The sequence below is a fragment of the Opisthorchis viverrini genome (assembly GCF_000715545.1).
Source record: "Opisthorchis viverrini unplaced genomic scaffold opera_v5_285, whole genome shotgun sequence".
Taxonomy (NCBI): domain Eukaryota; kingdom Metazoa; phylum Platyhelminthes; class Trematoda; order Opisthorchiida; family Opisthorchiidae; genus Opisthorchis; species Opisthorchis viverrini.
This window is the reverse complement of record NW_008751941.1, coordinates 1-25,047: the sequence shown is the minus strand read 5'-3', so window position 1 is coordinate 25,047 and position 25,047 is coordinate 1. Positions and strand designations below refer to the sequence as shown.

The following is a 25,047-nucleotide window of genomic DNA, read 5'->3' as shown; positions in this document are numbered from 1 at the left end:
GTACTTTTTGCTGATGACATAAAAATCTGGTCTGAAATTCATGGAAAGGCTGATTGTGATGCGCTACAGCAAGATCTGCAAAGAATCGACGAATGGTCCATCCAAAACCGGCTGCCGCTGAATTTCCAGAAATGCAAACTCATAAATCTGGGGAAGAGCTAGCACTTCCCATACAAACTGGGATCCAATGAACTGGAATGGGTGGCTGAGGAAAAAGACCTCGGCGTCTGGATTTCTAGCAACCTGAAGCCGAGTAAACACTGTCTATCAGTATATCGCAAGACCTCGGCACTGCTCGGGATGCTTAGGAGAATATTTTATCGTTTTACGCCTGAAATTCTCCCTATTATCATGAACACATATCTCCGGCCGACAATGGAATACGCGATCCAAGCCTGGTCTCCATGGCTGCAAAAGGATACACAACTGCTAGAGCGTATCTACCACCGCGCGACCAAGCTGGTCATTGGCCTCCGAAACGTTCCCTACAGTGAAAGGCTACGTAAACTCGATTTGTTTGATTTAACTTATCGGCGTATACGAGGAGACCTCATCCTGATGTTCAAGATAATAAACACCCCTAATCACCCTTTAAAACATTTGTTCACAGTTAATTTGGCCCGACAGACCCGACGGAATCCATTGGCCGTTGACATTCCATGTTCCCGCATTAACTGTCGGCGCTACTTTTTTTCAGTCCGCGTATCCCTCACGTGGAACAAACTACCAACATCTGTTGTGGATTGTGGTAACCTCGAGACTTTCAAGCATTCGCTTGACGAATACATAAGATCTCACCCAACTTCCCTCATCCACATTTGAGATGCAGATTACAAACAACAGAACATATATGTCATATCATTCCGTTTATATGTATACATACACACACACACCAATATCCTTTGGTCATTGTAAAGCAAAATGCTTTTCACACCAATATAACCTTGATTTACCTTGATTTACCTTGAATGTGCTAATCCCGCAATTTTGAAAGCGGTATTTTTCTATTTTTTGTCTACGAATTTGTAATCCATTGCGTTCAGTCACTCACCGACTAGGCAACTCTGCGTTCTGCTGTGCTTGTTCTTTGTGAAATATTTCGCGATTTGTACAACTGAGTCTTCTACTCGAAGGACTGAAATTCTTACGATTTGTCATGTGGCTAATTACTAACTGTCCTGCTCGAAAAATTACCGAAATGGCGTTCACTGAGGCGGAAAAACACCTCTCGATTGCACGTTTTTAGCGGCAGACACAAAATACAGTTCGCAGTGAGGGTCACCACTGTAAGCCACAAAACGTGAGACACGTAAGAAAATCTTACGAAACAAGTCAATCAGTTCCACATTAAAAGTGCTCAAGTCTCCAGCATTAATGAGGAACATTGCGCTGAAGATTGTGTTACTTGCATCATCGTCGATCTTCAACGGTCCAGAAGAGAAGCGCATCGGTAACAACAAAATTAGTATAAGCTGACCTCAGTCTCCCTCTGCACACAAACACAATTTAAACAGGATTGACATTTTAAAGATTGTGTTACTTGCATCATCGTCGATCTTCAACGGTCTTGCTCAGAAGCGCATCGGTAACAACAAAATTAGTATAAGCTGACCTCAGTCTCCCTCTGCACACAAACACAATTTAAACAGGATTTACCTGACATTTTAAGAGCTGAAAAACAAGCGAACAGTTGTGACACGTTTACCTGGAGTGGATCACAACAAACAGGAAATTCAGCTGCATTTATTTAAGTCTTGTAGCAAAAATGATTGTGCACAAGAGGGTAGTTGTCAAACTGTGTAAAAAAATGCTTAGTTCGAGCATGGGTCTGATTAAATCTCGGGTCGGCGCCTGTTTGTTGAACTTGTAGAAGAGCAAAGCCGGTCGTGGGCCTCCAATGACTTTTAAGCAAACTTTCGTCATCCCCCCCAAAATCAAATTATTTTGAAAAGGAGGTATTTCGCTAGACTTACGAGTAATTAGTTACGCAATGACTTCCTCTGTGCACATTTACATTCAAGTTTCCATATGATTAGTTCAGGCACCAAACACTCTCCAAAATGAAGCCGGCAGTCTTCACGTTCTAGAGTTTTAACTCGTACTTCTGTCAAATGAGCACGGTTGGCAGGTTAATCCTCCACTTTTGTTCGGTGATTTGCAAATGACTAACTTGGTCAGTCTCCCGATCAGTGAGATCAAATAATATTACTCCATTTAATCTTTAGAACGGTTACCTGTAACCGCAGCCAACCACATCAAAAATCACATGTGCAGCCGCAAATCGGATCGGCAGTGAGGAGCAAGGGTTTGTTGAATCTTGAGGAAACTGCTCACCATTAGCGAAATTCACCCATATGCTTACAAATTTAGTTTTGACAAAACCTCACCTGGAACCCAGCTGAATCTCTTGTTTATGAAGTATCATGGTGATCATCGTCTGGTGAAGTTGTGTTTGATCTGGGCAAGATATGTCCGTTTTAATATATTAAAGAATTTAGCCGCCTTTTTCTTTTGTGATTGGCAGCCAGACCAGTGATCAGTCATCAAATTAAAAAGGGTACAAAGGAAATGGATTTACTCTCAGTGGCTCAGCGCATTGTAATGAAATCAGACATCTTACCCTATTGGTTTTTCTATTTTCTAGTCAATCAGGAAGGTTGGGCAGAATGAAGAATACTTTATTGGATTTCCTATACAACACGTTTGTACTAGCCGATCTGTTTATGAAATTTCGAGAGAAACCTTCGCTGGCTAGTCCCTGCCGAATTTATCTAGTCACTAGGATATATGATGGAAATATGTATATATGTGGTAGTCCCACAGATTAATAAACTGGCAACCTATGATTACACTGCAATCAAGGTGTCACTCACTCAACACCAAAAAGAGCAAATCTCAAATTCTAATAAAATACTACGAAGATGTCGTTACCCGATAGGGGCAAAGCTTGTTACAGGTTGAGTGGGGACTAAACCTCCAGTCCATTTTTGTTTCCATAATACCAAATCAAACTAATTAGCATGACGAACAGTCACATTCGGAATATTTTCGAATTCATTCGATGCCTGCAGTTGAACCTCAGTAACACATAGAGACAATTCTCGATTTAGTCAATCAAATCAGGTTTGCGTACCAGTGACTGGGTGGATAAACAAATACATCCTTCGTAGTTCACGTGTTATAAAAGCGACAAAAATTTACCGCCGTCAACTAATCCGTAAGCTAAGAAGATACGAAACGTCTGGTGAGAAGTTTCCAAAAGTTTCTAGTACTCTTTGGTACTGACCAGATTAAGCCCCATCAGAGCGTATCTAGAATTTAATTGGCCAAAACCATAGGGAAATCTGGTATATTCAAGTTCTTACAAGTATACTAACTAGACAAAAACAAGTGGAACTTCAGGTTTACCGGTTGACATCCGGACGTAAAATACTTGCTAAATAGCAAGTATTTGATTTCCTTTTGCTGTCACCACTACTCATGTTTTGGATATGTGCCACATGGGACCCATATTTCCCCGTGCTGGATGTCTTGATAATGGTTTCGCTCATTTGAAGTTGGTTCTTTAGAAATGTGCCTTGCCACATGATTTGTTAAACGGTTGCACTGCTTTTTGTGGTATGGTGCGTTATCAGGGAAGAACTTTTATGGCACGCAATAGTACATTTTATGCCACGGGTAAAGTTTGTAATAAATATTCGATTGCAGTAATACTGGTAGTTGGTTGAACGTACCTTGTACGATAGTTCATATTAATTGACCATCGGAGGCCAGGTAAATTAGGGCCCAATATATCTTCGTTCTTGGCTGTAACCAGAAGAGTAATTACACGTTCCACGGTAACAAAGCGATGCAATCCGACGTGGCTAGAAAAAAGAACGTTATTCGGTCAATTATGGCGGTCCAGCATTCAGACTCCTTTTGAATACACGAAGAAATGTGTTTTACACCAACACCAGGTCAAATTAGTTTTATTTTGGGAAATGCGTGCACCTATGTGGCTTTTTATAGCATTATTGATTCATCTTGTCACTGCATGCATATCCCACGGGATCGCAACCAGCTGGCCAAACTGGTGTGTTGACTAAATGCGTACCTCTCACGAGGGCACTCCAAACTAGCCCATTTTGCTCACGAAGGTTTAAATACTTTGGGAGGCCATTTTGGTATCTGATTGGTTTCATCATTTCGACTGAACAATTTAAACATATGTTGTCTGCTGTAAGTGATTCATGCACTCATGACCGGTATAGTAATATTTCGATAATACATGACAATAGAATAGTAGTTAGCTTCGGAATCATTCGCTGTGACAAGCCTGACATCAGCGTGAGATGACCGACATCCACAAACATATTGAATTCCGCGAAAGCTTTGGGTAGAGCTTCACCAACATAGGTTCCACCTATGCTGTTTTGCTATGCACATTGCCAGCACATCTGAATTCGATACGCGAACGGGAAACAACACTGTTCAGCAAGCAGTCAAATCAGGTTTCGCATCCCGACTTCAATGGGCTTAACTAAACTACCATTAAGTATACGCTGAATTTACAAAAAATGGTTTTTGCGACACTTTGTACGGTAATGTGTGCTACGAAAATCAGGCCCTGTGGAATATTCTAAGGTTATAAACAAAATGATTTTGCGTTTTCCACAGTTCTTGTTGTATCGACCCAAGGGCACAACTTGAGTGCAACTAATACAGTTCAATTTATCGGCACCCCCCACCCATTGGCACTTTCGCGACGCTATATGGTTTGAGCACGACACCCAGTATATTAACAGTTTTGTAGCGGGCTTCTCCGCTTGTCCGAAGCACGTTCAATTCTCTTCAAACCACGCACGTGAATCCACAGGGTTCGCTGAAATGCCAATGATGCATGATCTGTTGATTTAGTGTGCATGAGGACACACCAGCCGATGGACCTCTTAATGTCCGCAGGCTCTGGGCGTCCGAAGTTAATCGCTTTCTAAAGCGGTTGTTAATCTGCTAGCTTGATATGGTGTTCAGCAGTGAGTTATGTGATCAGCAATCACTTATATACAGTTTTATTAACCATTCCCCAATGGCCAAAATGCCCACTCTCTCATTTCAGTCCCCTAGTAAAGTGGCAACAAATTTCAACTTGCTGGGAAATACATTCATAATAATTCTACTCCTTAACATTTTCCTGTGTCCTGTTGAGGCCAAATGTTACATTGGTGCTGCAAAGGCAGAAAGTAAGCCATTAGTGGCAAACAAATTTCGTAGATTTTGCCAAGCTCCTTCCTGAAGAAATGCGGGCGTGGATTTCACTCATTTCTGAAGAGTACAGATTATAAGGTTGAACAAGTTTTGTCTTATAGAACAGGTGAATTACTTCTTGTGGATCACAATCATCCTGGTACCTTCTTAATACCGCGAACCCCGGTTAGGATAGTCCATTGATAGCCTGGTGCGCTTGGCTAAACCGGAGATTGTCAATGAACTTGCGAACCGGCTGACCTTTTTGTCACTGTCGCGTACAAATGGGCCGAAAAGTGATACTAAGTTCTTAACTCATCAACCAAGTTCGAGTGCAGAACAACCAGGAGGTCAGTCCCAAAAAGACCGGTTATTCCGTGGGACGTTATATGGTCCCTTCACGTTCGGAGCTGGTTCTCCAAAAAGTACACTAGTTCATAATGTCGCAGTTCCCTAAAAGGAACTCATGGTCAAACCTGAACCAGGCATTCTAGAGAAACATGCTGATTACGCTAATAACTACAGATGAAACTGCAGGAGTATCGACAACGAGGGGTATATAGATCAGGCCTCTGTGAGCAATTTCATCTCAACACAAGTGGTCGTTTGCAGTTTCAAGCCGCCGCTGACAGTTTGTTTGCATTGCACTTCAGAAGCTAAGACATTGGTGAATTGCGACTTGACAGTGGTGACAATCCGAAAGTTACTCATCGGACTCGGAGAAGGCGGATTTTACGTGGAAATAATATGGCCCATCTTATTCTGAGTTACGCAAACTACTAGTGGGCTCTGGCAAACCAAGCGACATATGTGAAAACAAAAAATGGATTAGATTTCTTCCCCGTAACTTTGAATTTGACGTATTCAACACTGATGCTTCGTAAGCCGTCACAGTCTGCGCATCGATGGAAAAAATAACCGAGGCGCCACTCATGATAAACTACTGGACGGTTGTCAAAAGCTAGCAAATTACATGTCGCTGTTAGTTATCTGGAAGGCCACCTAAACATGGCACCCTGAATGGAATCAGGTTTTGTTGTTGTCTCAAGCAGTTGTTGTGTACTTCTGATTTCACGATAATCCTCTATCCATATTTACTCAACAGCGATCGAGGGTAAGATTTGAAGTCGCCATGCAATCGAAATAAAATTAGTTCCACTGAGAAACGTGTTGTGACCTGCTGCTTCCGATTTGGATCGATTTATTGATGTGATATCCATTCGCATAATTTGCCAAGAAGGGTACAAATTCCTGAGATATTTTGCGGTATTACTAAATTGTCAATTTTGCAAAAGCCGACTGTCAGTTTGTAGTCAGTCTGGTGAATGCAGAATGTGAACCGGCTCACCAAGTCTAGGTTCCCTGTTGATAAGTGAAATACCGTAAGCTATCCAGAAATCGGTAAACCCAACGTCCAGAGAAACGAGAAAATCAGATAAGAAGTTTGGCTGAGTGGGTATTAAGAATGTGCCTGGTTTGTTCTAAAAATCTACTTGCTGGGCGGATCAAAAGGCGTCACAGGATCGGCCGCAAAAACTAACTGTTGACCGCATAGCAAACAACCACGCTTACGAGCATGGTGTGTACGCAGAAGACTTGCTGCAAGTTGGAAACTTTTTCGTGCATAAATTTCTGAAAGTGGAGCACTGTTAGTCTCACTTTCCGCGTGTTTGTGGACAAACGCGTGCTTACGCATAAGTGACAGGAAGTTTGGTGAAAAATACCGTCTGGCATTCAATTTTTCCTAAAAACTTTTCCTTGTTATTAAGAAACAATGTCGGAAAACACACATGTTTGTTTCACCGATACACTACTCGGAAGCCATCTGATTTCTACAGATGTGCTTAAAAATTCTCAAATTATTTGTATCTATGTTTGGCTTAAGTGCTGATGATATTTGTTTTCAGTGTACGCACAGGCGATTAGTAAACTAAACTCCAGGTTCGGCAACGTTCTGAAGCTGAAAAATGTATAATTTTAAAAGAAGCATTTTGAATGCTAAGCTCCACAAGGAATTTTGGTGGGCCATTCAGAACGTGCACTCCGTAATGTGGTTATCCAAGCTTTATAGCAGTCTCCTGAATAGTTGAGACCCCACAATATTTTCCATAACTAGCGTACCCTTTGAGGACAATGACTCGTGTTTCTGAGTGGTCGACATTTGGGCTTGCAGTGCCTAAAGCGAAAGCTACCTTCTATCCTACTGACAAGCAGGTGCACGTGGTTCTTCCTGTTACAACTTTCCTGCTTCACGAATAGGGTGTGAAGCGGGATGATAGACAATAAACAGATTCGCCCGAATTAATTGGCTGATAACACCAGCGCCTTGGAGCATTTGTTTGGACTTGAATGTTAGTCAAAGTGTACCAGAAAGGTTCAGAAAGATGCGTTAGAGAAGAAGGATCCTCACTTTTTATAAACAAGGTGCTACCCTGTCTAATAGTCTGTAACAATTCAGTTGATGTTTTCCGCAGTGGAAGCCCCTTTCCCTCATATGTAACCAGCTAAATTCTCAATAGCTGTATGTGAGATATCCGACTGTATTTCATTAAGCGATGAATGATGAGGAAATTAACCGTTTGACATTCTGTAACTTCTGCCTGTCAAGATATCATTTCGGGTAAGTGATAATGAAATAATTAACTGGTAGAAAGTAAACTTCATTATTTTTTCTTTCGGGGCGCATTTCCGACACAAACATCTACGGACGCATTGTGTTTGGCGTTTCCTCAGCTCGCAATAATAGCGTGGCTCTTATCCTGCAACGCTGCGGCATTGTGCCAAGTACACTTTAGCTTATTGGCACTAGACTGTACTGAAAATGATATAAGTCATTAAATATGTGAATATTTAACCTTCGTTAACTCTAAACTGTGAGCAAACTTTTGATGACTTGTGCACTCAATTATCATTACAATGCACGTCAGGAACTTAGGGCTAGAGGCACGTGAATTTCCAGTTGTTATTGCAATATGATGCCGAATTAAATAGCTAGATTGAAAGTAAGCAAGAAATTATGACATTCTAAATTTGTTGACTGGTAACCGGGATGATACCTCTGCGTAACACTCGAGAAACACTGGTGGCGTCGATGTACTTCGAGAGGCAGCCCCGAAATGCGTGCGACGATTTTTATTGCGAATTAATTTGACATTCCACCCTTTATTCACAAAAAGCTGTTGTGAAATTCACTTGAATTTGTTAACTGACCCAAGGTCAGTGCGTGGGCTAATTTCCGTCCCTAGTTCTAGAGCTTCGATGGCGGCCAAACCTGCTGCCATTTGCGGCTGACTCTGTCACATGAACTGGAAAGATTCGCTGTTACTCTAAAGAGTTAATCGTATGCTGGTTGGATAATAATTGTTCTCAACCTCAGATTTCAGCTTAACATTTTTCACAGTGTTTTATTCAGCCTGCAGCGGAACGATACTCCTGATATTCGTAAATGTTTTCAAGACAAGCAAATAGTTGGATGATGGTTACGCAAGTTACTTAAGCTGAGAACCGTCAATCCAAAAAACTTTACCCATTGACAAAGTTTACTGAATCATGAAATAGAAGGTATCCAAGCTTTACATACATTGCACCAGTTTGTTTTCGTCGGTGCAGTATGACAGACAGATTCGAAATTCCGCGATAGTTGTTCCAACCTCCAGTTGCTATGAATGATACAAACAGAATGATGCATGACACACAATGTCTAAATTGTTCTCCATAGTTCCTGGAAAAAGTACGTATGGTAACGAAAAGGGTTTTGATCTCCGATTGATTGTTGGAAAATCGATAGACTTGGATAGATTTCATAGAAATACACTGCCCATAGAAAACGGAAAAATGGACTCACCTGGATTTACCAGGCGCCAAGCACAAGCGCTTGAGCTCAAGAATGAGACCTGATGATTGGAGGACCTGCCTTGTAATTCTGAGGTTCTCAACCTTGGGAAGTTGGGAAATAAAGAGCAGTTTGCCATGGACAACAAGTTAAGTAACCATACCTGTCAATTGTCAGTCAAAACAGTCAGTTGAAAACATTTCATCAATTACCCGTTAGATGTATCCTTCTCAAACCGAAGTTGCTGAATAAAGACTACAGCGAATTTGAGCTCATTCCATCAAAATACCGTATGCAGTGCATAAAATTCTGTTTGTTAAACATAAGGGTAGATAGGTTTAGTTGAACAAAAAATTACTCATGACATTGGATTACGCAACAAAATAAAAAAACGTGTATTCCCGGCTGCAACCCCGCGATTTTTTGAAAAAAAACGCAATGATAAAGTGGTGTTTGACATTTCGTTAATTCTCAGCACTCAAGGAAGGTAAGTCTTGTATCTAAACGAAGTACAAAGCGCACGCTTTGTGTGGGAAATATCACCTTTCCGCAGCGCGAAAATACGCTACAGTTAGACGCTGGCAAGTCCACTCAACTTGGACATTTAATTCAGTCACGCACGCTCAAAAGTACGGTTTTAACCAAGCAACGTTGTTTGTTTTTCAGGGATATCAACACTATTGTGAACGAAGTTTCAATTCTCCAAGAATGCAAAATAGGTAGGACAAATAATACTCCGTGTGAAATAATTGACGGCAAATGGGTATATGTAGTCTGGAATCGCAACATTTATGTGGAATACTACAAAGCAGGGACCCTCTGTAGGAGCTATCCGGCATCATATTTTAAGGTCCTTTTCAATGAGAAACCCTGGAACAAGCATTTTTCTGGCGGGGAAAAGAGGTATTTTAATCAATCAGTTGCTAGATTCTATTCTGAATAAGAAACAGAGACCACCGATGTTTCCGGGCCATTATTGGAGGCAAGTGCGTCCTGAATAACGAGCCAAATTTGTAGAACATTTCTACATGACGCTAACTTCAACCATGCTGTAACGCTGACAAAAGATGGTTGATATGCGGCTCTGATGTAAAACTTTAATTAATATAGTGAGAAAAAATATAAAAAATCAGCCGAGTTTAGACCCTCCGACAGTCAGAGTAGCAATTGCTTTTTGGCCCTAGTATTTTTTCGGTGCTTGTTTGCCATACCCCCTGCCGGAATGAACGCCAAAAGGTTGAAATCGAGAAATGAAGCCAAGATTTGTGCCAGAAACTTCGTGCTCAGTAAGTAAGTTTGCGTCTCAACATCTTTGCTACTTAAAACTATGTAAACAGAACGTTTTCCAGTGCAGCGTCTTACGATGTTGCCAGGCAAGAGTGGCTACTATGTAGCTTCCAAATTTCTACCTACAGTCATATTGAATTCCACAGGTGCAACGGTTGATTGCGCGCTACTTAGGCCCAAGTCAATAAGTCACCTAAGCAAGGAATTGGGCACCGTATTTGATACATGTAAATTGTTCGGTTTCTGGAGACAGTTGATTGACCGGCTGTGCCAATAAGGCTCGACTTATTTTATACTCATCTAAGTTGTCCCCCAGATTTCTTCTGATGCCACCACTGATCGGCAAACTTTTTATCCAGCAAAGGAGTCTGGAAGAAAGTAATAATAGCGACTTGGCTAAACAGGCTACCTGTTGACATTTGTCTCCTAGAAAATTTGTGAGATACGCACCGCCGATTGCATGCAACATAAGCGAAATAACTGTAAAGCGGTTCTCGGCTTAATTTGCATTAACCGGCATCATCAACAGGACAAATTGTTACTTGAATGCAAGTTGCTCAAATTTTGCATAGTAACCTGGCCACTTTGAGCAAATTATAAGAACTGTGTCTTCTGCCAACCAAACAAGTTCACCTGTTAAAACTTGGTGCTCATGAGCACAGTCACAGCGAAATGAATGTCACATGTAAATAGAAATAACGGCGTCATTCAAAAAACTGATATATTCAAGGGTGCATATTCTCCTAAGATCCAAGGATTTCAGTTAGCTTATACGTGTAGGCTGATTCTTGTGACACAAAACGTCCTCGATATTTTGTGAACGAAGACAATACCGCCCACCTTCCACAAAATCTCGCTTCAGCGACTACCATTCGTAAGACATCTGGGATCCTCAACTGCATTTGTTGATCATGCTGATGTTGACTCTCGAGAGGAAAATAATACAACAGTTGTTGGACAATAAGCATCATCAAGGAATCCGATAGACTGTGGAATTTATCTTGCCTACAAACATGTGGATGTTAACCCAAAAGATAGCTTGGTGAAATAATCGCTCGACAACTGCACGACGACTAGAATGTTCCACGGAAATGATCTGCACTCTTTAAGATTACCCCTAGATTTGATGCCCCTGAATTTCACTAGACCCTAGCCACATGGCTACGTCCCTTCTCATTCAATGGAGGAAGAAAACCCTCGGTTACCCTTTTTCTTAATTTTTAGCTCCGCGACGCGTGTTCATCAGTGCTTGAGTTATTCATGCAAGCAGTTTCTGAATCAAGGTCCACAGCTATTCAGAGGCAATTAGTTGTTCATTCAATTTGCATTTAATTTGCCTGTATTGTAAGAGATTGAAAATGTTTACCAAAGTTTTGCTTGCTCGATTCCTTACCGCCCACCCAAATTATCAAGATTCGAACAACGACGTTCTCCTGGGCGTGCTACAAGAACATTGGTCATACTGAACATACTCATCTAATTAAAAGCAATGTAGCCACCTGCAAACAGGAAATGCGAATACACCAAACCGATTCAAACCGCTGTCCATACCTCAATACCAAAGTTTTCGGGCATATCTGGAGAGACAGATCAATGTACACGTCAAAATTAATCATATCTAGGTAGTTGCCACGCTCCTCTAAAAGCTCGTGGCATTTTTATATCACCGATGAATACATCGGGATGAGATTCTCAAATTCTTCACTACAAGAGCATGGGAATCGGGATTCGTAGTTGCCTACTACGATATATAATTTGCCCAACCATTCAACAGCACAATTACGCTAAGATTACACGCCACTAACCAAGGATAGTAAACTATCGAAAACTCAATGAGTCCGGTTTCACCTCCACGGCACCTTAATTTATTGGATACCGTAAAAAGTTACACATTTGTTTGAAGGTAACACATATTATTGATTATTTTCAGTTGACCAATACTGTAAGCAAACACATTTTCATACACATTCAAATAACATAACTTTGGCTAAATTTTGTTCTACCATTTTTTGATTATTTTTATATTTGAAGCCGCCTCATTCGTCTCGTTCTCCTCTCAACGGGCCAAAATTTATCTCCTGTCCAAAATTTTAGGAGATGTCATGCGTCAAGTTTCTTATGCGTGTTTCTAATTACTGCACTCCATTAAAGCTGCTCAAGTGTGTAAGTAACTTGTATATTGTTTTTACATGTGAATAATATTCAAAACTGTAGGGGCCCAACAGAAAACACCTTCAAAAACTTTTAGCAGTTTTCTGGATAACCCTGTCTATGAAACTGCTCTGCTCGTTCGAAGCTAGTTGATTCGAGAATTTCTTTAATAAGAACTTGTCTGAAATGCATTTATTTGGCCTCCTTTGGTCGAGAACTTTGAGGTGCAGACCATTCTGTCTAATCAGCCATTGGTCTGAAAGCCCAAACGCACTGAATAGCTCACAGGATAGAAGCAACACCGCATGAAGGATCGTCGTGGCACGATTGTATGGAAAAACTCACGTAACGAGAGGAATCCTCCGGCATGTCTCAGGCGTTTGTGGCTCCAGTATGTGCGGATATCCTGAGTGATGGTTAAATCATCCGGAACCATGAAGGCGGTCACTACGTCATCCCTCCAGGCGCCCAGACTCATATGGCTCTTATTGGAGAAGTATATGCCTTTTCAAGTATGTGAATCGAACGCATCTGCAGTTCTGGCACATTTGCCACGATGTCACTTTTTCTGAGTTTACATCCTAGGGGGACCGTTGACGTGCACTGATTATGCGTTCTGTGTGAAACACTACTCTAAGGCTTGCCTTCATTGTTCTGGGCTTACCGGAGTGACGACATCAGCAAACGATGAAAAGCTTTTAGATAATAATACGTGCATACCAATGCAGGGGATTCAAATCGGTTGTGTCGGGTTCTGCTGCCACATTTTCCTTCTTAGTACCGCGAACCCCGGTCTGGATAGCCGCTTGATTGCCTGGTGCGCTCGGCCAAACCAGAAAAGTCAAGTGAACGTGCGAGCCAGCTACTCTGTTGATCACTGTCGCGTGCAAGCGGTCAAGAGTGATACTAAGAATACAACCCATCCGTTCAAGGGCGAGTGAAGAACAACCAATGAATTCTGTCTCAGCAAAAAAGGGTTATTCCATTGGCAGTTATGTAGTCCCGTTACGTTCAGGGCTGGTTCTCTTAATAAAACCCGGTTTCTTTTCATGACATTCATTTCAGACGATTTGTTCAGCAAGTCTCAGATGTCGCATGTATTTGTGTTCGCTTTCCGGGCATACTTATATTCTTTTATTGAACCCATCAAAAATGTTTGAACTACCTACCAATGTTTTACGACCTACTCATCCAATGAAAACGTTTTGTAGAAATCTCTGGAAGAAGCCTCTTTGTACAAATAGGCGACTTTTCTCCCATCGACCTAAACCTCACCGGAGGGCAGTCGTTTTTGCCCGCCAAAAGCACAAAATACTTTGTCCTCGCTTACCCGTGCCTAATAAAATCACACAGAAAGAAATCATTGCACAACTCGAATCTTATATTGAACTTTGAAAATAGTGAAAAAGATGCTACTTTATGTTTTTTTCCTTAAGGCGCCTCGAAGCGTGAGTGAATAACTATGATCGATTTGAGCGCGAATGTCGTTGCTTCGGTTTCGCGGAATCAACCCAAGGAAAATTTTAAATCACTCATGTATTGATTTTGCTTGATTCTAATACTGGATGACTTCCTCGGGATGTTCTTTGAACTCAATAGTATTCGGTAAGTTTTATGGACCATTTGACTTTGCCCGAATTTTATGCCAAAACGTCTTTGCATTTTCTAAGGGCTTAATTTTTTTCCGTAATCGAAGCACATAACACCAACGGCAAACAATTAAATCCAGTTGAAGCCTCGCATGAGTAGTCTCCGTTTAAATATAAATGTGGATTTTGACTAAAATCGCGAATAACATTTTTTCGAAGTCCAAAATTTTTCGGAATGTGAAGTCCCCACACGACGGACCAGTCGAGGCCACCTCGTTCGCGTGATGCGTAAATGTGAACTCTGCGGCAAAGGAATAATGTACTCAGTTCAAGCAATTTAGAAACTATTCCATCATTTCGGATGATAAAGGAAGGCCACGCTAAATTTGAGATCACGAGTTTGAAACTCCGAGCTTCAGCGTGGTCTCTGCAGCTGATGATTCTCGGTAGGGTTTGTCGGATTCATCGTGCCGTATAATGAATAATACGGTTTGTCGCAACTCACTATATCAAAGAATCTACATCTTCTTTCAGCATTCAAAAAATCTCGTCGTATTCTGTGATGTGATCCCTCTGCCCTTTTTCCACTGCAAAATAAAAAGTGGTCCAGAGTAAGTGTGAGAGAAGTAGAGTTCAAAAATTACTATTTATATTAAAATATTAAATCGTTTTTCACTGAAATATGGTCATGCTCTTTGATGACACACCTGTTGTTGTGGTACGTGTCACAAAAATGCAACCCCATTAGGAAGACGGCGACGCGAGCAATTCAGCATTTATTATCATTTGTTTTTAAAAAGCAAGGTCACAAGCAACAAAGTGTATGTAAGTGACGAGTGTGGAAGGTTAGCAGGAGAATATGACGTGTTATTCGAATTCATGACGCCAACAGTTCCAGTCAGGTGAGATGAACCACAAATTATGTAAACAGATTGGTATGGAAACACGCGTCTAGTGACTAACAACCGAAGAAAAAACAAACAATGCTGAACGCTCTGTAAGGCGCGACGAGCGCTAGCGCAATCAAGACTCGCACACCACGCACAGAATGCCCGTCATACTGTGTCTGGTGTGAGAATAAATGGCAAAAATGTACACTCAACTACATGTGCTACGCATAAGAGTGTCACAAGCACGCAGAGTGCAAGCAAATGCAAGTCGCTAACTGTGACCTCGGGATGTCCCTGTCCAATAAAGACCTTCGCGGACTGAGGAATTCAGATCCCTCGAAAAGAGGTGAGCATCGGTTGATGGCACGAAAATTCGACGGCACAACCGATTGCACGTAGGGCTGCGATTATCGCGAGGGAATATTCATCAGCACAATACTTCTGCTTCTTCTCATTCCACACAGTCACTCCGCGCAAATCACTCGCATCACGAAACGCCATCCCGTCACACAGCATTGCAGATGCACCCGCAATCATTGAGTCAAAAATAAGGATACAAAATAATTCTTTCCTTGCCCACCGCAACGTACGGATTCCCTAACTTGTACCAAATCTTCTATCAAAAACCCGTCGAGCAAATCGGGAAGTTTACACGAATTTGTAAATTGCAAACGGGACAGTGATGGCAATGTTGGCAAAGCTGGTCAGAAATTTTATCCTGTCAGCCCAGCGAATCCACAATAAATGGGCGATAGACATTATAATCTTTCGCTCTCGCTGCGAACCAACTGCAGTGTACTTGGGGCTGCTATTTCTAGGCTCCCAGAATTTCCTGAGACGCGCACTGCCGATCAATCCCAGTGTGGTTGCAACAGGTTCACAGAACGTCTCCGGTTTTTCACCACACGCTGGTCTTATCAAAGCCCCTCAGATCATCATCAGTCTAAAATCAGCTCAGACGGTGTATATTTCCACAAGGTGAGTGAACCTTTCTTGTAAGCAATCGCCGCTCGAGGCCGCATTCAGAACGGAGTCAGGTGATTTAGTTTCATCGATTGAAGTGTGGGTGGTACTGAGTGCTAAATTAAAGTTGGCACGAACCATCAATCTAAACAGCAGGTCATACACAGGTGGCTGGGTACAACCATTGACCAGATAGTCACGTGCTCGAAACCCAATGAGATTCGTGAGGTACGCCCTGCTGGTAATTCCCAACAAACCGGCTCTCAGCTTTTTTCCATTGATTGGTTTTACTGACATGATGAATTTTATGGGGGATTTTAGGCTGAATATTTCGTCGCTCCAAGAGAAGCTCAAAAGCATCTCACAACATTTTTGCCCTATTAGTAGAGGATTTTTAATTTGATGCGGGAGAATGCCACAATAATTTGGTAATTACCTGTTTATAAAGCATAACATTGAAAGAATATGTTTATGGACTAGCCGAGGGGAAGACAAAACACACAAAATTGAATGAAAACCGACAGCTAAAAAGGGTGGTTAATTATGCCCGACTTATGGATATCAATCAACACTCAGTTGCTAAATGCGTTTTTTTGACTCACTGTGGAACGTTAATCCGGAATGCAAACGTTGTGAACATAGCTGCCGGCTGATCCCCGATAGAAGCTCAGCGAATGCTTGCTCCCATGCGTCTCAAAAACAATGAAAATATGACTTGGCAGCCGTTCTCCTGCATGAATTTATACAATTCTAATGGAAATAATTCGAGCGTTTTCGCCAACAACGCAGTGGTATTTGTACTTTTCAGGACAGGAGATATGTAAGTTTTGCCCAACGCTAACCACGTTTGCGACTTATTTGATCTTAATATAAAATTATCTGCATCATGCTTATGAAGGATGATGGATCGCTGATTTGCTCGCTTTCCAAATTATCTGTATCGAGACTCACGCGTTCTACGCTGGGCCATGAGCCAGTGCCTTGAGGTGACATCGGGATTGTAAGCTAACCAGCTAACAGTAAACGATTATAAATTAACGTTTCTAACGAACCAATATAAAGTTGAGTGTTGATCTGGGCTTCCACATTTATGCAGCAAAAATTTGAGTTGATCGCGGCGAGACGAGCTGCTATGGCACGATTTCTTCGAACATGCACATGGCCACATTTTCAACAGGTGTCCCAATTCGTACCCAGCTGCGTGAACGAATTCGCAGAACCAGTGTGCTCAGGTTATCTCAGAATGACAAAGTGACTCCAAAAAAACTGACTGCCAAAACCGTCTTTAATTGCTGCTGTTGTGTCCGGTTGAAGAACACTCACATTGACATTGATTGCTTGTTACTTACTGTCTTCTCAGCTGCGCGCCACAACATATTGTTGGTTTGCTCAAATATGTCGCCATTAGCTGACAAGTGGTTTGGACAAAAGTGCGAAAATTTATTGTTACATTTAGGCAATGCATGCGAACCGTTTTGTTTTTAGGTGCGATGCTTTTTTCTGCCCATGCAACTGAGAATTTTCTATGGTTGGTTCCATTTATAGTGAGGTTTACTTCTGGCTTTTTAGAGTTTTGCTCCACTACCAATAGTCTGTAACTGTTCAGTCGGTGTTTCTCTAGCAAACAACTCTTCGGCTTAGGCCTTCTTCCTTTTCTCCATCTTCACCGCTTTGGTCAGCACAAACAATGAGAGAATGTAACGAAGCGAAGTTGCTTCAAAAATTACTTCTTGTTTATTATTCTGTTAGCACATATGTGATTCTGTCTCCAACCGTTATCACTACAAGAGATACGAGAATGTTACACAAATGACACATTAGCCAAATCTTGTCTCCAATGCGATTTCTAGGTTAGAAGTATTAAAATTAAACATAAGTGGGAACCAGTAAGCTAATCTCCGTCAGATGCTTCGGCCATCCATCATGTACCGTGAAACTGACACGTGTGAGATTTATTCGGCCTCAGAAATGATTTCACAGAAAGGTTTAAATGTCGAGTTTCGATTCATACAATTTGTCACTTACGTATGCTTTTCAGCAATGAAAATGTGTAAGTCCACAGAAACGCACCGCACTGATTAAACTTCTTAGCCCTTATTGTAGTTTCCCGAATAAGTTATTAATTGTAGTCCACAAGTTCATGTTGGAAAATATTTGCCATCATTATTGGAATTTCGGGGTGAAGCGCAATGAATACGGAAATTTCCTGTCGCCGTACCATCGCAGAGCATATTTTTTGCCAGGTGAGAGCTGAAAGCAGGCAGCTGGAATTTGATGCATATCAACCAGTGGACGGCACGATCAGCCCTAATGGATTACCTAAAAATAACGCGACTTGACCGATATGTGTTCTCTGAAGTGGAATCCCAGGCGAATATGGCGGAACATCCAGTCTATTCAAAGTTGTTGTACAAAATATGCATAAAAGCACATAATTCCAATTACTGAAGTATTAGAGGAACAACTTGATGAATGAATCCGCTAACAGATGTCTAAGCGGGCGTAACGACGAGCAATCAAGCTAGTAAACGAATTAAATACTAAATCATTCAATTGATTAATTCGTTTGTTCAGTGACGAAAACATACAGGCCCTGTGTTGTCGAACAATGACTTTGTGAATCACAACTCATTGCTGTTCTTCCAACCTCCCATATTTCGTCACTAAGTATCGCATTATTTTCGCGTCTTTATAAAGTAAACAGACAATTGTTCAAAAATCTACTCGTATGTTTTCATTAATTACTGGTTGAGTTTGAATCCTGGACCTTCAAATGTCATTCTTTGAACAAAAAACAGGAGACTCACCCGCATAACATTGCTGCTTGGCCTCAAGCTTCGAGCAACCGCATCAAAGGCAGTGGCAGATAAAACTTAATTATTTCTAATAAATACAGATTCATCAAGTTCCATCCCCACAGGGAACGATGCGGAATTACCGGAAATCCATGAATAGTTCAGATATACGGAGGTTCATTTTACGTGTGGAATTTGAGGCGGAAATTCAGCGTGACACAACTGCGATTTTTCAATTCACGTGCGACAGCCGGTAAGTCCATGTATTTCATTGGAAACCAACTTCAAAGTGTCATGTTATATATGCAGTTATATTCATCAGCAATGCAGAATTACGCATGTAAATCTATCACAGATGTTCAAATCGGAACCCCATCAATTTTCGCTTGCAAATAATCCAGAAGTGAACAGTAGTTTCGCATCCGTAACGTCGCAATAGCTCTGAGAACGTCTGAAAAGCATGACTGTACGACAAATGTGTAAACGGAAAATACTTTCCCTGAGTTCACTTGTTCGAATTTTTGATCTCAAAATCACAATGGATTCCATGAGGACTACTCATATTGAAATGTATTTTCCAAATGAATCTAGGTCAGTTAATCGGAAGAAAAAATCTAAAGGGTGCTCAAATATGAAGGTGTAGATGCTGTCGCTGTACTCAGAATATAGTCATACTTCGGATTTTTGCTGTTTCAGACACCTGTCAATACAAAGACATGGTGATTCCTTAATCTCATTTGATTAGGTTGGAGCAATACAATATCTAAGGAATTCGTAAAATCAAAGTCTTTTAAGGAATGTGTGGTGGACACTTTTCCTATATGCCAACGGAGGACTAGCGCCATGGCAACCTCATATGCAAGAGTTGCTTTCAATGGAGACCTTTTCTCTTTGAGGATGCCCACACTTTCGGTTGCAATTCGTGGCAAGTTTGTATAGCTCTGATGCACGCTTTATAAAGTAGAACTACTACGTCCTTAGATTAAACGATGATTAAGAAGAAGAGCAAAATATCGTGCGGTTTCTACGTTTGATTAACAAAGCGACAGGATGCGACGTACTACTCTTCGATGTCCAAGTTGACTAGTTGAGTGTATGCAATGGCACCTTGTTTGACCCTGCGTTACAGGGCTAAGCGACGCATAGACAACCTAGGTGGGTCCCCGAATTTTTGTTCATTTGTGCTATAAAATCACAAAATCGACGTTACGGGATTCAAGCCCTGACGTCCGCGTCCAACTCTTATTTTTTGCAGAAAATAAGCCTAGCTGATGAACCTCAAGAATTCTTGTGCATTGTCTATGGTATCAACTTATGACAGCTAACATGCATGTGAGCAAAAGCCCTTCGCGTTCGCACATGCTAGTCTGCTCGCACGGCGCATTCATTACATTGGGAATGAAATCTCAAAGGGCTAAGTTGATGAAATGATACACTCGTTTGTATTTTCTAGATATTCCAGTAAATTTCAACAATCAGTGTTTTTCCGGAAGCAATCGCACACTTGAAATGGAATATTAAATTTAATATCAGTATTGATATAAGCGCCATATGCATTATTATTGTAAATATATAAAATATATGATTGTTATACGCATAAATTATCACTAATATAGATAATAATATAATATTAAATTTAGCATGGTTTTCAAGTGCGTGTTTGCTTTTTAGCAGATATTTCAAATTATATTTATTATATATATCAATATAAATATATGACTATCGCATACATACAATTAATATTCACATTAGTATTAAATTTCATATGCCTTCTAAGTGTGCACTTGCTTTTCTGGAGAAAATGCAAAGGTGAAATTTCCTGGAATATCTTGAAAGCACAAAGGGGTCAATTATATGATCACCATAGCGTCCAAAACTTGTAATGGAATGTTTTCAAAATGCAGCCGGAACGAACACTGAAAAATACAGTTATTTTGTCCATGCCTCATATAGTGGATTAGGTAAATGTCAGCGCCAATATGTTGGTCAGTAATATGCCAACAACTGTTGTCCGAACTTCTTCATTCCGACCTGCTAGTGATTCCCAAGAATAGAATATTCCACGGTCACTTGAGGATCCAGAGCTATATTGACTTCTCATGACAACACGCTGGACTTGTGTGGCCGTGGACATCATGTCATAGAATGATGAGGGTTGATATGAAAAAGGACGGGCAAGCCATGTTTTCGGCTACAAATCGAAGTCTGATTTGCTGGCAACTCCAAGAAAATGTAAGCTTCATCGTTTCTACTCATCCATATTACATATTCAAGTTGATGATTTGCTCATGTGGCACTCGTGTGTCAAACTTCGCTCTCTGTTAAACATGGTCGAAGTTTCGGTGTGATGGGTCTCCTTCCAAACACAATAATCAGCTTTCATGTGGAATGAATATGATGTTTGTCGGTTGACAACAACTAATGTGAGAAGAATATCTATGGATGTAGTGTGGCTGGAGACATGTGGAGGCAAAAGTGTCCAAGCAAACGGATCATTCATCAAGCGGTGGCGCTCCTCGTGGTCGCTCAGACAGCCATCACACTCAGAATCGTGCATGGGTGTCATGTGGTACTATGTTACGATGGCCGACACGAAGAGGTTTGTTTATCCTTTAAAACCAGAAGCAACCGTGATATTTTTCAAGAGGATAGCGCGCAAATTGCTGAACGCACCGTATTGAGACAGCGATGCATTAACTTGTTTAAGCTTACAGTGTTTGATGACGCGTATTCACAAAGATTACCGGAGGTGTTCTCAGCGCACTATTCGATGAATTCTTAACAAGACGAAGGGGTGCGTGAACCAGTTGGGAATAAATCCAAGCTTTGACCGATGTGACCGACGTCTATTATCCAGAATCAGAGCGCGTGCAAGGGGCCACAATGAGTGCTATCGTGGGGTCGATGACTGTTGTATAAATCAGGATGAAACTTTAAACGCACGAGAAACGGCGCTTGTTCTGCGACCCCGTTTGTGTCACGGATGTACTTTTGGACATCTTTGTCCAAGGGCCCGGATGACAAAACCACACCACGTCCTTGTATGTCGGGCAGCGATAGTTACGAAGGCGGCAAACTCAGTAGACAGACAGACATCAGCATGACATATGGGCTCTAAGCGGGCGCAACAACCAAATAAATTGCGTTCCTGTTGGTACCACAGGTGAGGGAGCGCCATCACTTTAAACTGTACACCTTAGTTGCTAGACCGGTGCCACCCAACGGTGTGTGTTCGTGGTGCCCAGAGAAACCCTCTTTAGCGGCCACTTGTAATTTCGAGAAGGAACAGCATGACTTGTTCTATATACTGACACAGATTGCGGGTGCAGTGGACAATTCAGTTGTAATCTCGTCATTGCGAAAGTTATAAAGTGGATAGTATGTTTGCGGATATGATCGGTTCACCAGCCAAGGATTTCAAAAGGCTTACATGCGAGATATGAGCATCTTATGCTCAGTCAATAAATCAATCAACCCGCTGGATGACAGCAAATTAACACACAAGCAAGCAGAATCCGACAAATCGTTATTCGAAAACTTGATCAAAAACGTGTCGCGTGAATGAAGTTCAGTGGCAATATATTCTGCCACCGTCCGAGGAATTATTCGTAGGGCTGATCGACTGTTCGTCGATGACATTGTTCACCTACGAACCGAAGCAATGTTAATTCAGAGTTTTCCAAATCCAAGTGGTATAATTAAAGCGGATTTTCATGCTTCGGTGCGAAATGCTCGTACTGGACTACCGGTTTATCTGCTGAATTCAATCTCAGTTAGCAACGGTTTGATCGGGTGGATTTATTTTCCTGGTGGAATTTTTTCCACTGTCACCTAAAGGGGACCCTCGCAAGCTAACCCTAATTTTTGGGACAATAAAAATTGATGAGCTAAATGTCGATTGAAGGTCGCCACGAACATCGAATTATCATATATACGTTTGCTCACCGGCAAAAGTGTACTGCAAATTAACCGAACTTTGCTTACATTTGCAGAGCATTCGCTGAAATACTTCAGCGACATCATCAAACGTGAGTATGATAATAATCGAAAAATTATTGATTCAAAATACTCATGAAGGTATGCTTGTTTGAGTGACGTATTTTATATTTGGTTTGAAACAAAGCCTTTGTCCGATAAGCCTGTCTTTCTTATCAAATGCTTCCTACCACGGTCAAATGGGAAATTCCCTTGTGCGACTCTGCGAAGCTTGTAACGTCGAAACATGAAGCAGCTTGTCGGAGAGACGATCCCTTAGATACTATCTTGGAGATACACTTCAAAATAAATGGTGCTCGAGGACAATGTACGCGCTGGTGTATCAAGTAGCGGTGAAAAATCAACTCACTGATTTCAGAAGTCAATATAGTCTGACAGATTTCACGTCTTAAAGTCATCTTCATTGACTTCAGTAGTCTAAAAAATAGCTAGCTCTCCGATTTTGTATGCGGAAAATTTCTATGCTGAAAAGCGATATTTGATGCACTATTTGAACCACACCAAATCGGTGAACTAATATTCTTGGTTTAAAGTAATCAAATTATCGGAAGTTTATTTTTCACCCATATTGAGTCAAAATCGAACAAAATTCAGACGACATTACTTTCACAAACTTGGTCACCACCCTAATTCAGCCGAGGAGGACATCCTGCGTGAGTAATGCTTTTACCGATAAGGGGCAACCACTCATTTCAGTAGTTGTACTGTCAAGATAAGCTTTGCTATCACGCTCAAGGAGGTTCACACCGCCACGCACATATACTTTACGACAATTTTACGTCTAAGTTTGCAAGACAAATGCATGCTTTACTGACAACGAAAACAAAATATGGACGTCGAAATTGCGCGTTAAGCCTCAAGTGCTGTCTTTTAATTTGACTGAATTTAAGCGTATGAGAGGCACATAACTTCGTATAACTGCGATTCACTTTGGGGCCCACAAAAAATCGCTTCGCGGTGAATACACGCGAGCCGTGTTTGCAGCCAATTCTCCTGGGGTTTGCTGATCTGAGAATTATTTTAACTGAACTTTCTAAACTCCTGTTGTTTCTACCTCATATTTATAATAGGAGCCTTGCGGGAAAACGGCCGGACAGTGTTCCGAAATTCTCGACAATTTTACTCACATCAGTGAGGTGGTTTGAAAGGTGTCTGGATTTGCACTCACTGGTAATGTCAGAGAAACCAAACTTAAATAGGATTAAACTTACATTATGTGAGTAACTTTGCTGATACTGAACAGAACCGAAGTTACGTGAATCCACTGGTGTGCTTTCGATGAAAGAGGAGCCAAACGGCCGGATGGTCGGATGAATTAAGTCAGCATCAGCTGATTACGTGAGATGCGGCCCATCGTATGCCGAGTTCAGGGGTCACAGAGGTCGATTTTGGAAGCTGTGCGTATTGAATTACCTTGCTAATTTATAGTAGCCTCGATAATCGTTGTATATGGCATAGACCTGGTGACCAATTCAGTAGGTCTGCCACAAAATTGCACTTGGTTCAAGCTTTCACGGCTTTTTTCGCATATATAACCTGTGTTGGAGATGCCTTTTTGAGGGACCAATGCTCAACGCAAGCATGCAAACAAACAAACGGAAAAGCTTTGACAAATGATTTCTGAACGAAATGTCGTGGTTGACACCCTTTGTTCGTTGGGCACGTCGCACAGCTTTTGGCTGTCTGCATCAAGCAAACTGAAGTGCGGGTTCGTTTAGTCTGTTCGAAGTTGATCACGCGGTAAGAAAAAGTGCTTCTCCACGTCATATCTCAAGCGCACGCGAGTCGATAGGAGTGGTTCAGTTCAAAATACGAGTCGTTGTGTAATACAGAGGAATCCGGCAGATCAACCACAACTCTGCCTACTTACATAACTCGTGACACCATCGGGGCTGAATCAGTTTGCCAGTGATCGGTGTTCCACAAGCTCGTACCATCCGTTCGTCCTTGTGAATGACGGACCGAATTCCTACTTCCTTTTCAAGTCTGCTCAGCTACAATTCTGAGCATCATATGTGTAATGCTCAGAAATCCGACCACAAAATCAAGATTTGTCCATTTTCTTTGTTCCAATCATGCCCCAAAAAAGAATAAACGCACCATAATAGACGTATGGTCAAAAATGTCTCATGACAAGGGAGTTGTTTCACCTACAATGCTACCACATCTGCTGAAACACACTGAATTAACTTGCACAACAAAAGGCTGATTTAGAGCTATTTTTAATGTTCATACGTGTCCTCACATGATTCATCGCATCATAGGCGTAACGCAAATAACAATGATGTCATACGCTTCATTTCCGGGTAGTTAGAATT

At 41.4% G+C, this 25,047-nt stretch overlaps 1 protein-coding gene across 1 annotated transcript; it reads left to right on the top strand.

Annotated features, from left to right (window-relative positions):
* Positions 1 to 351: 351 nt before the first annotated feature.
* Positions 352 to 13,437, top strand: T265_09523 (hypothetical protein; the record flags this gene model as incomplete). Its single annotated transcript, XM_009175620.1, has 3 exons — positions 352 to 748; positions 2,226 to 2,292; positions 13,275 to 13,437. The coding sequence occupies 3 exons, from the start codon at positions 352 to 354 to the stop codon at positions 13,435 to 13,437; spliced, it is 627 nt and encodes a 208-aa protein (XP_009173884.1).
* Positions 13,438 to 25,047: the final 11,610 nt, after the last annotated feature.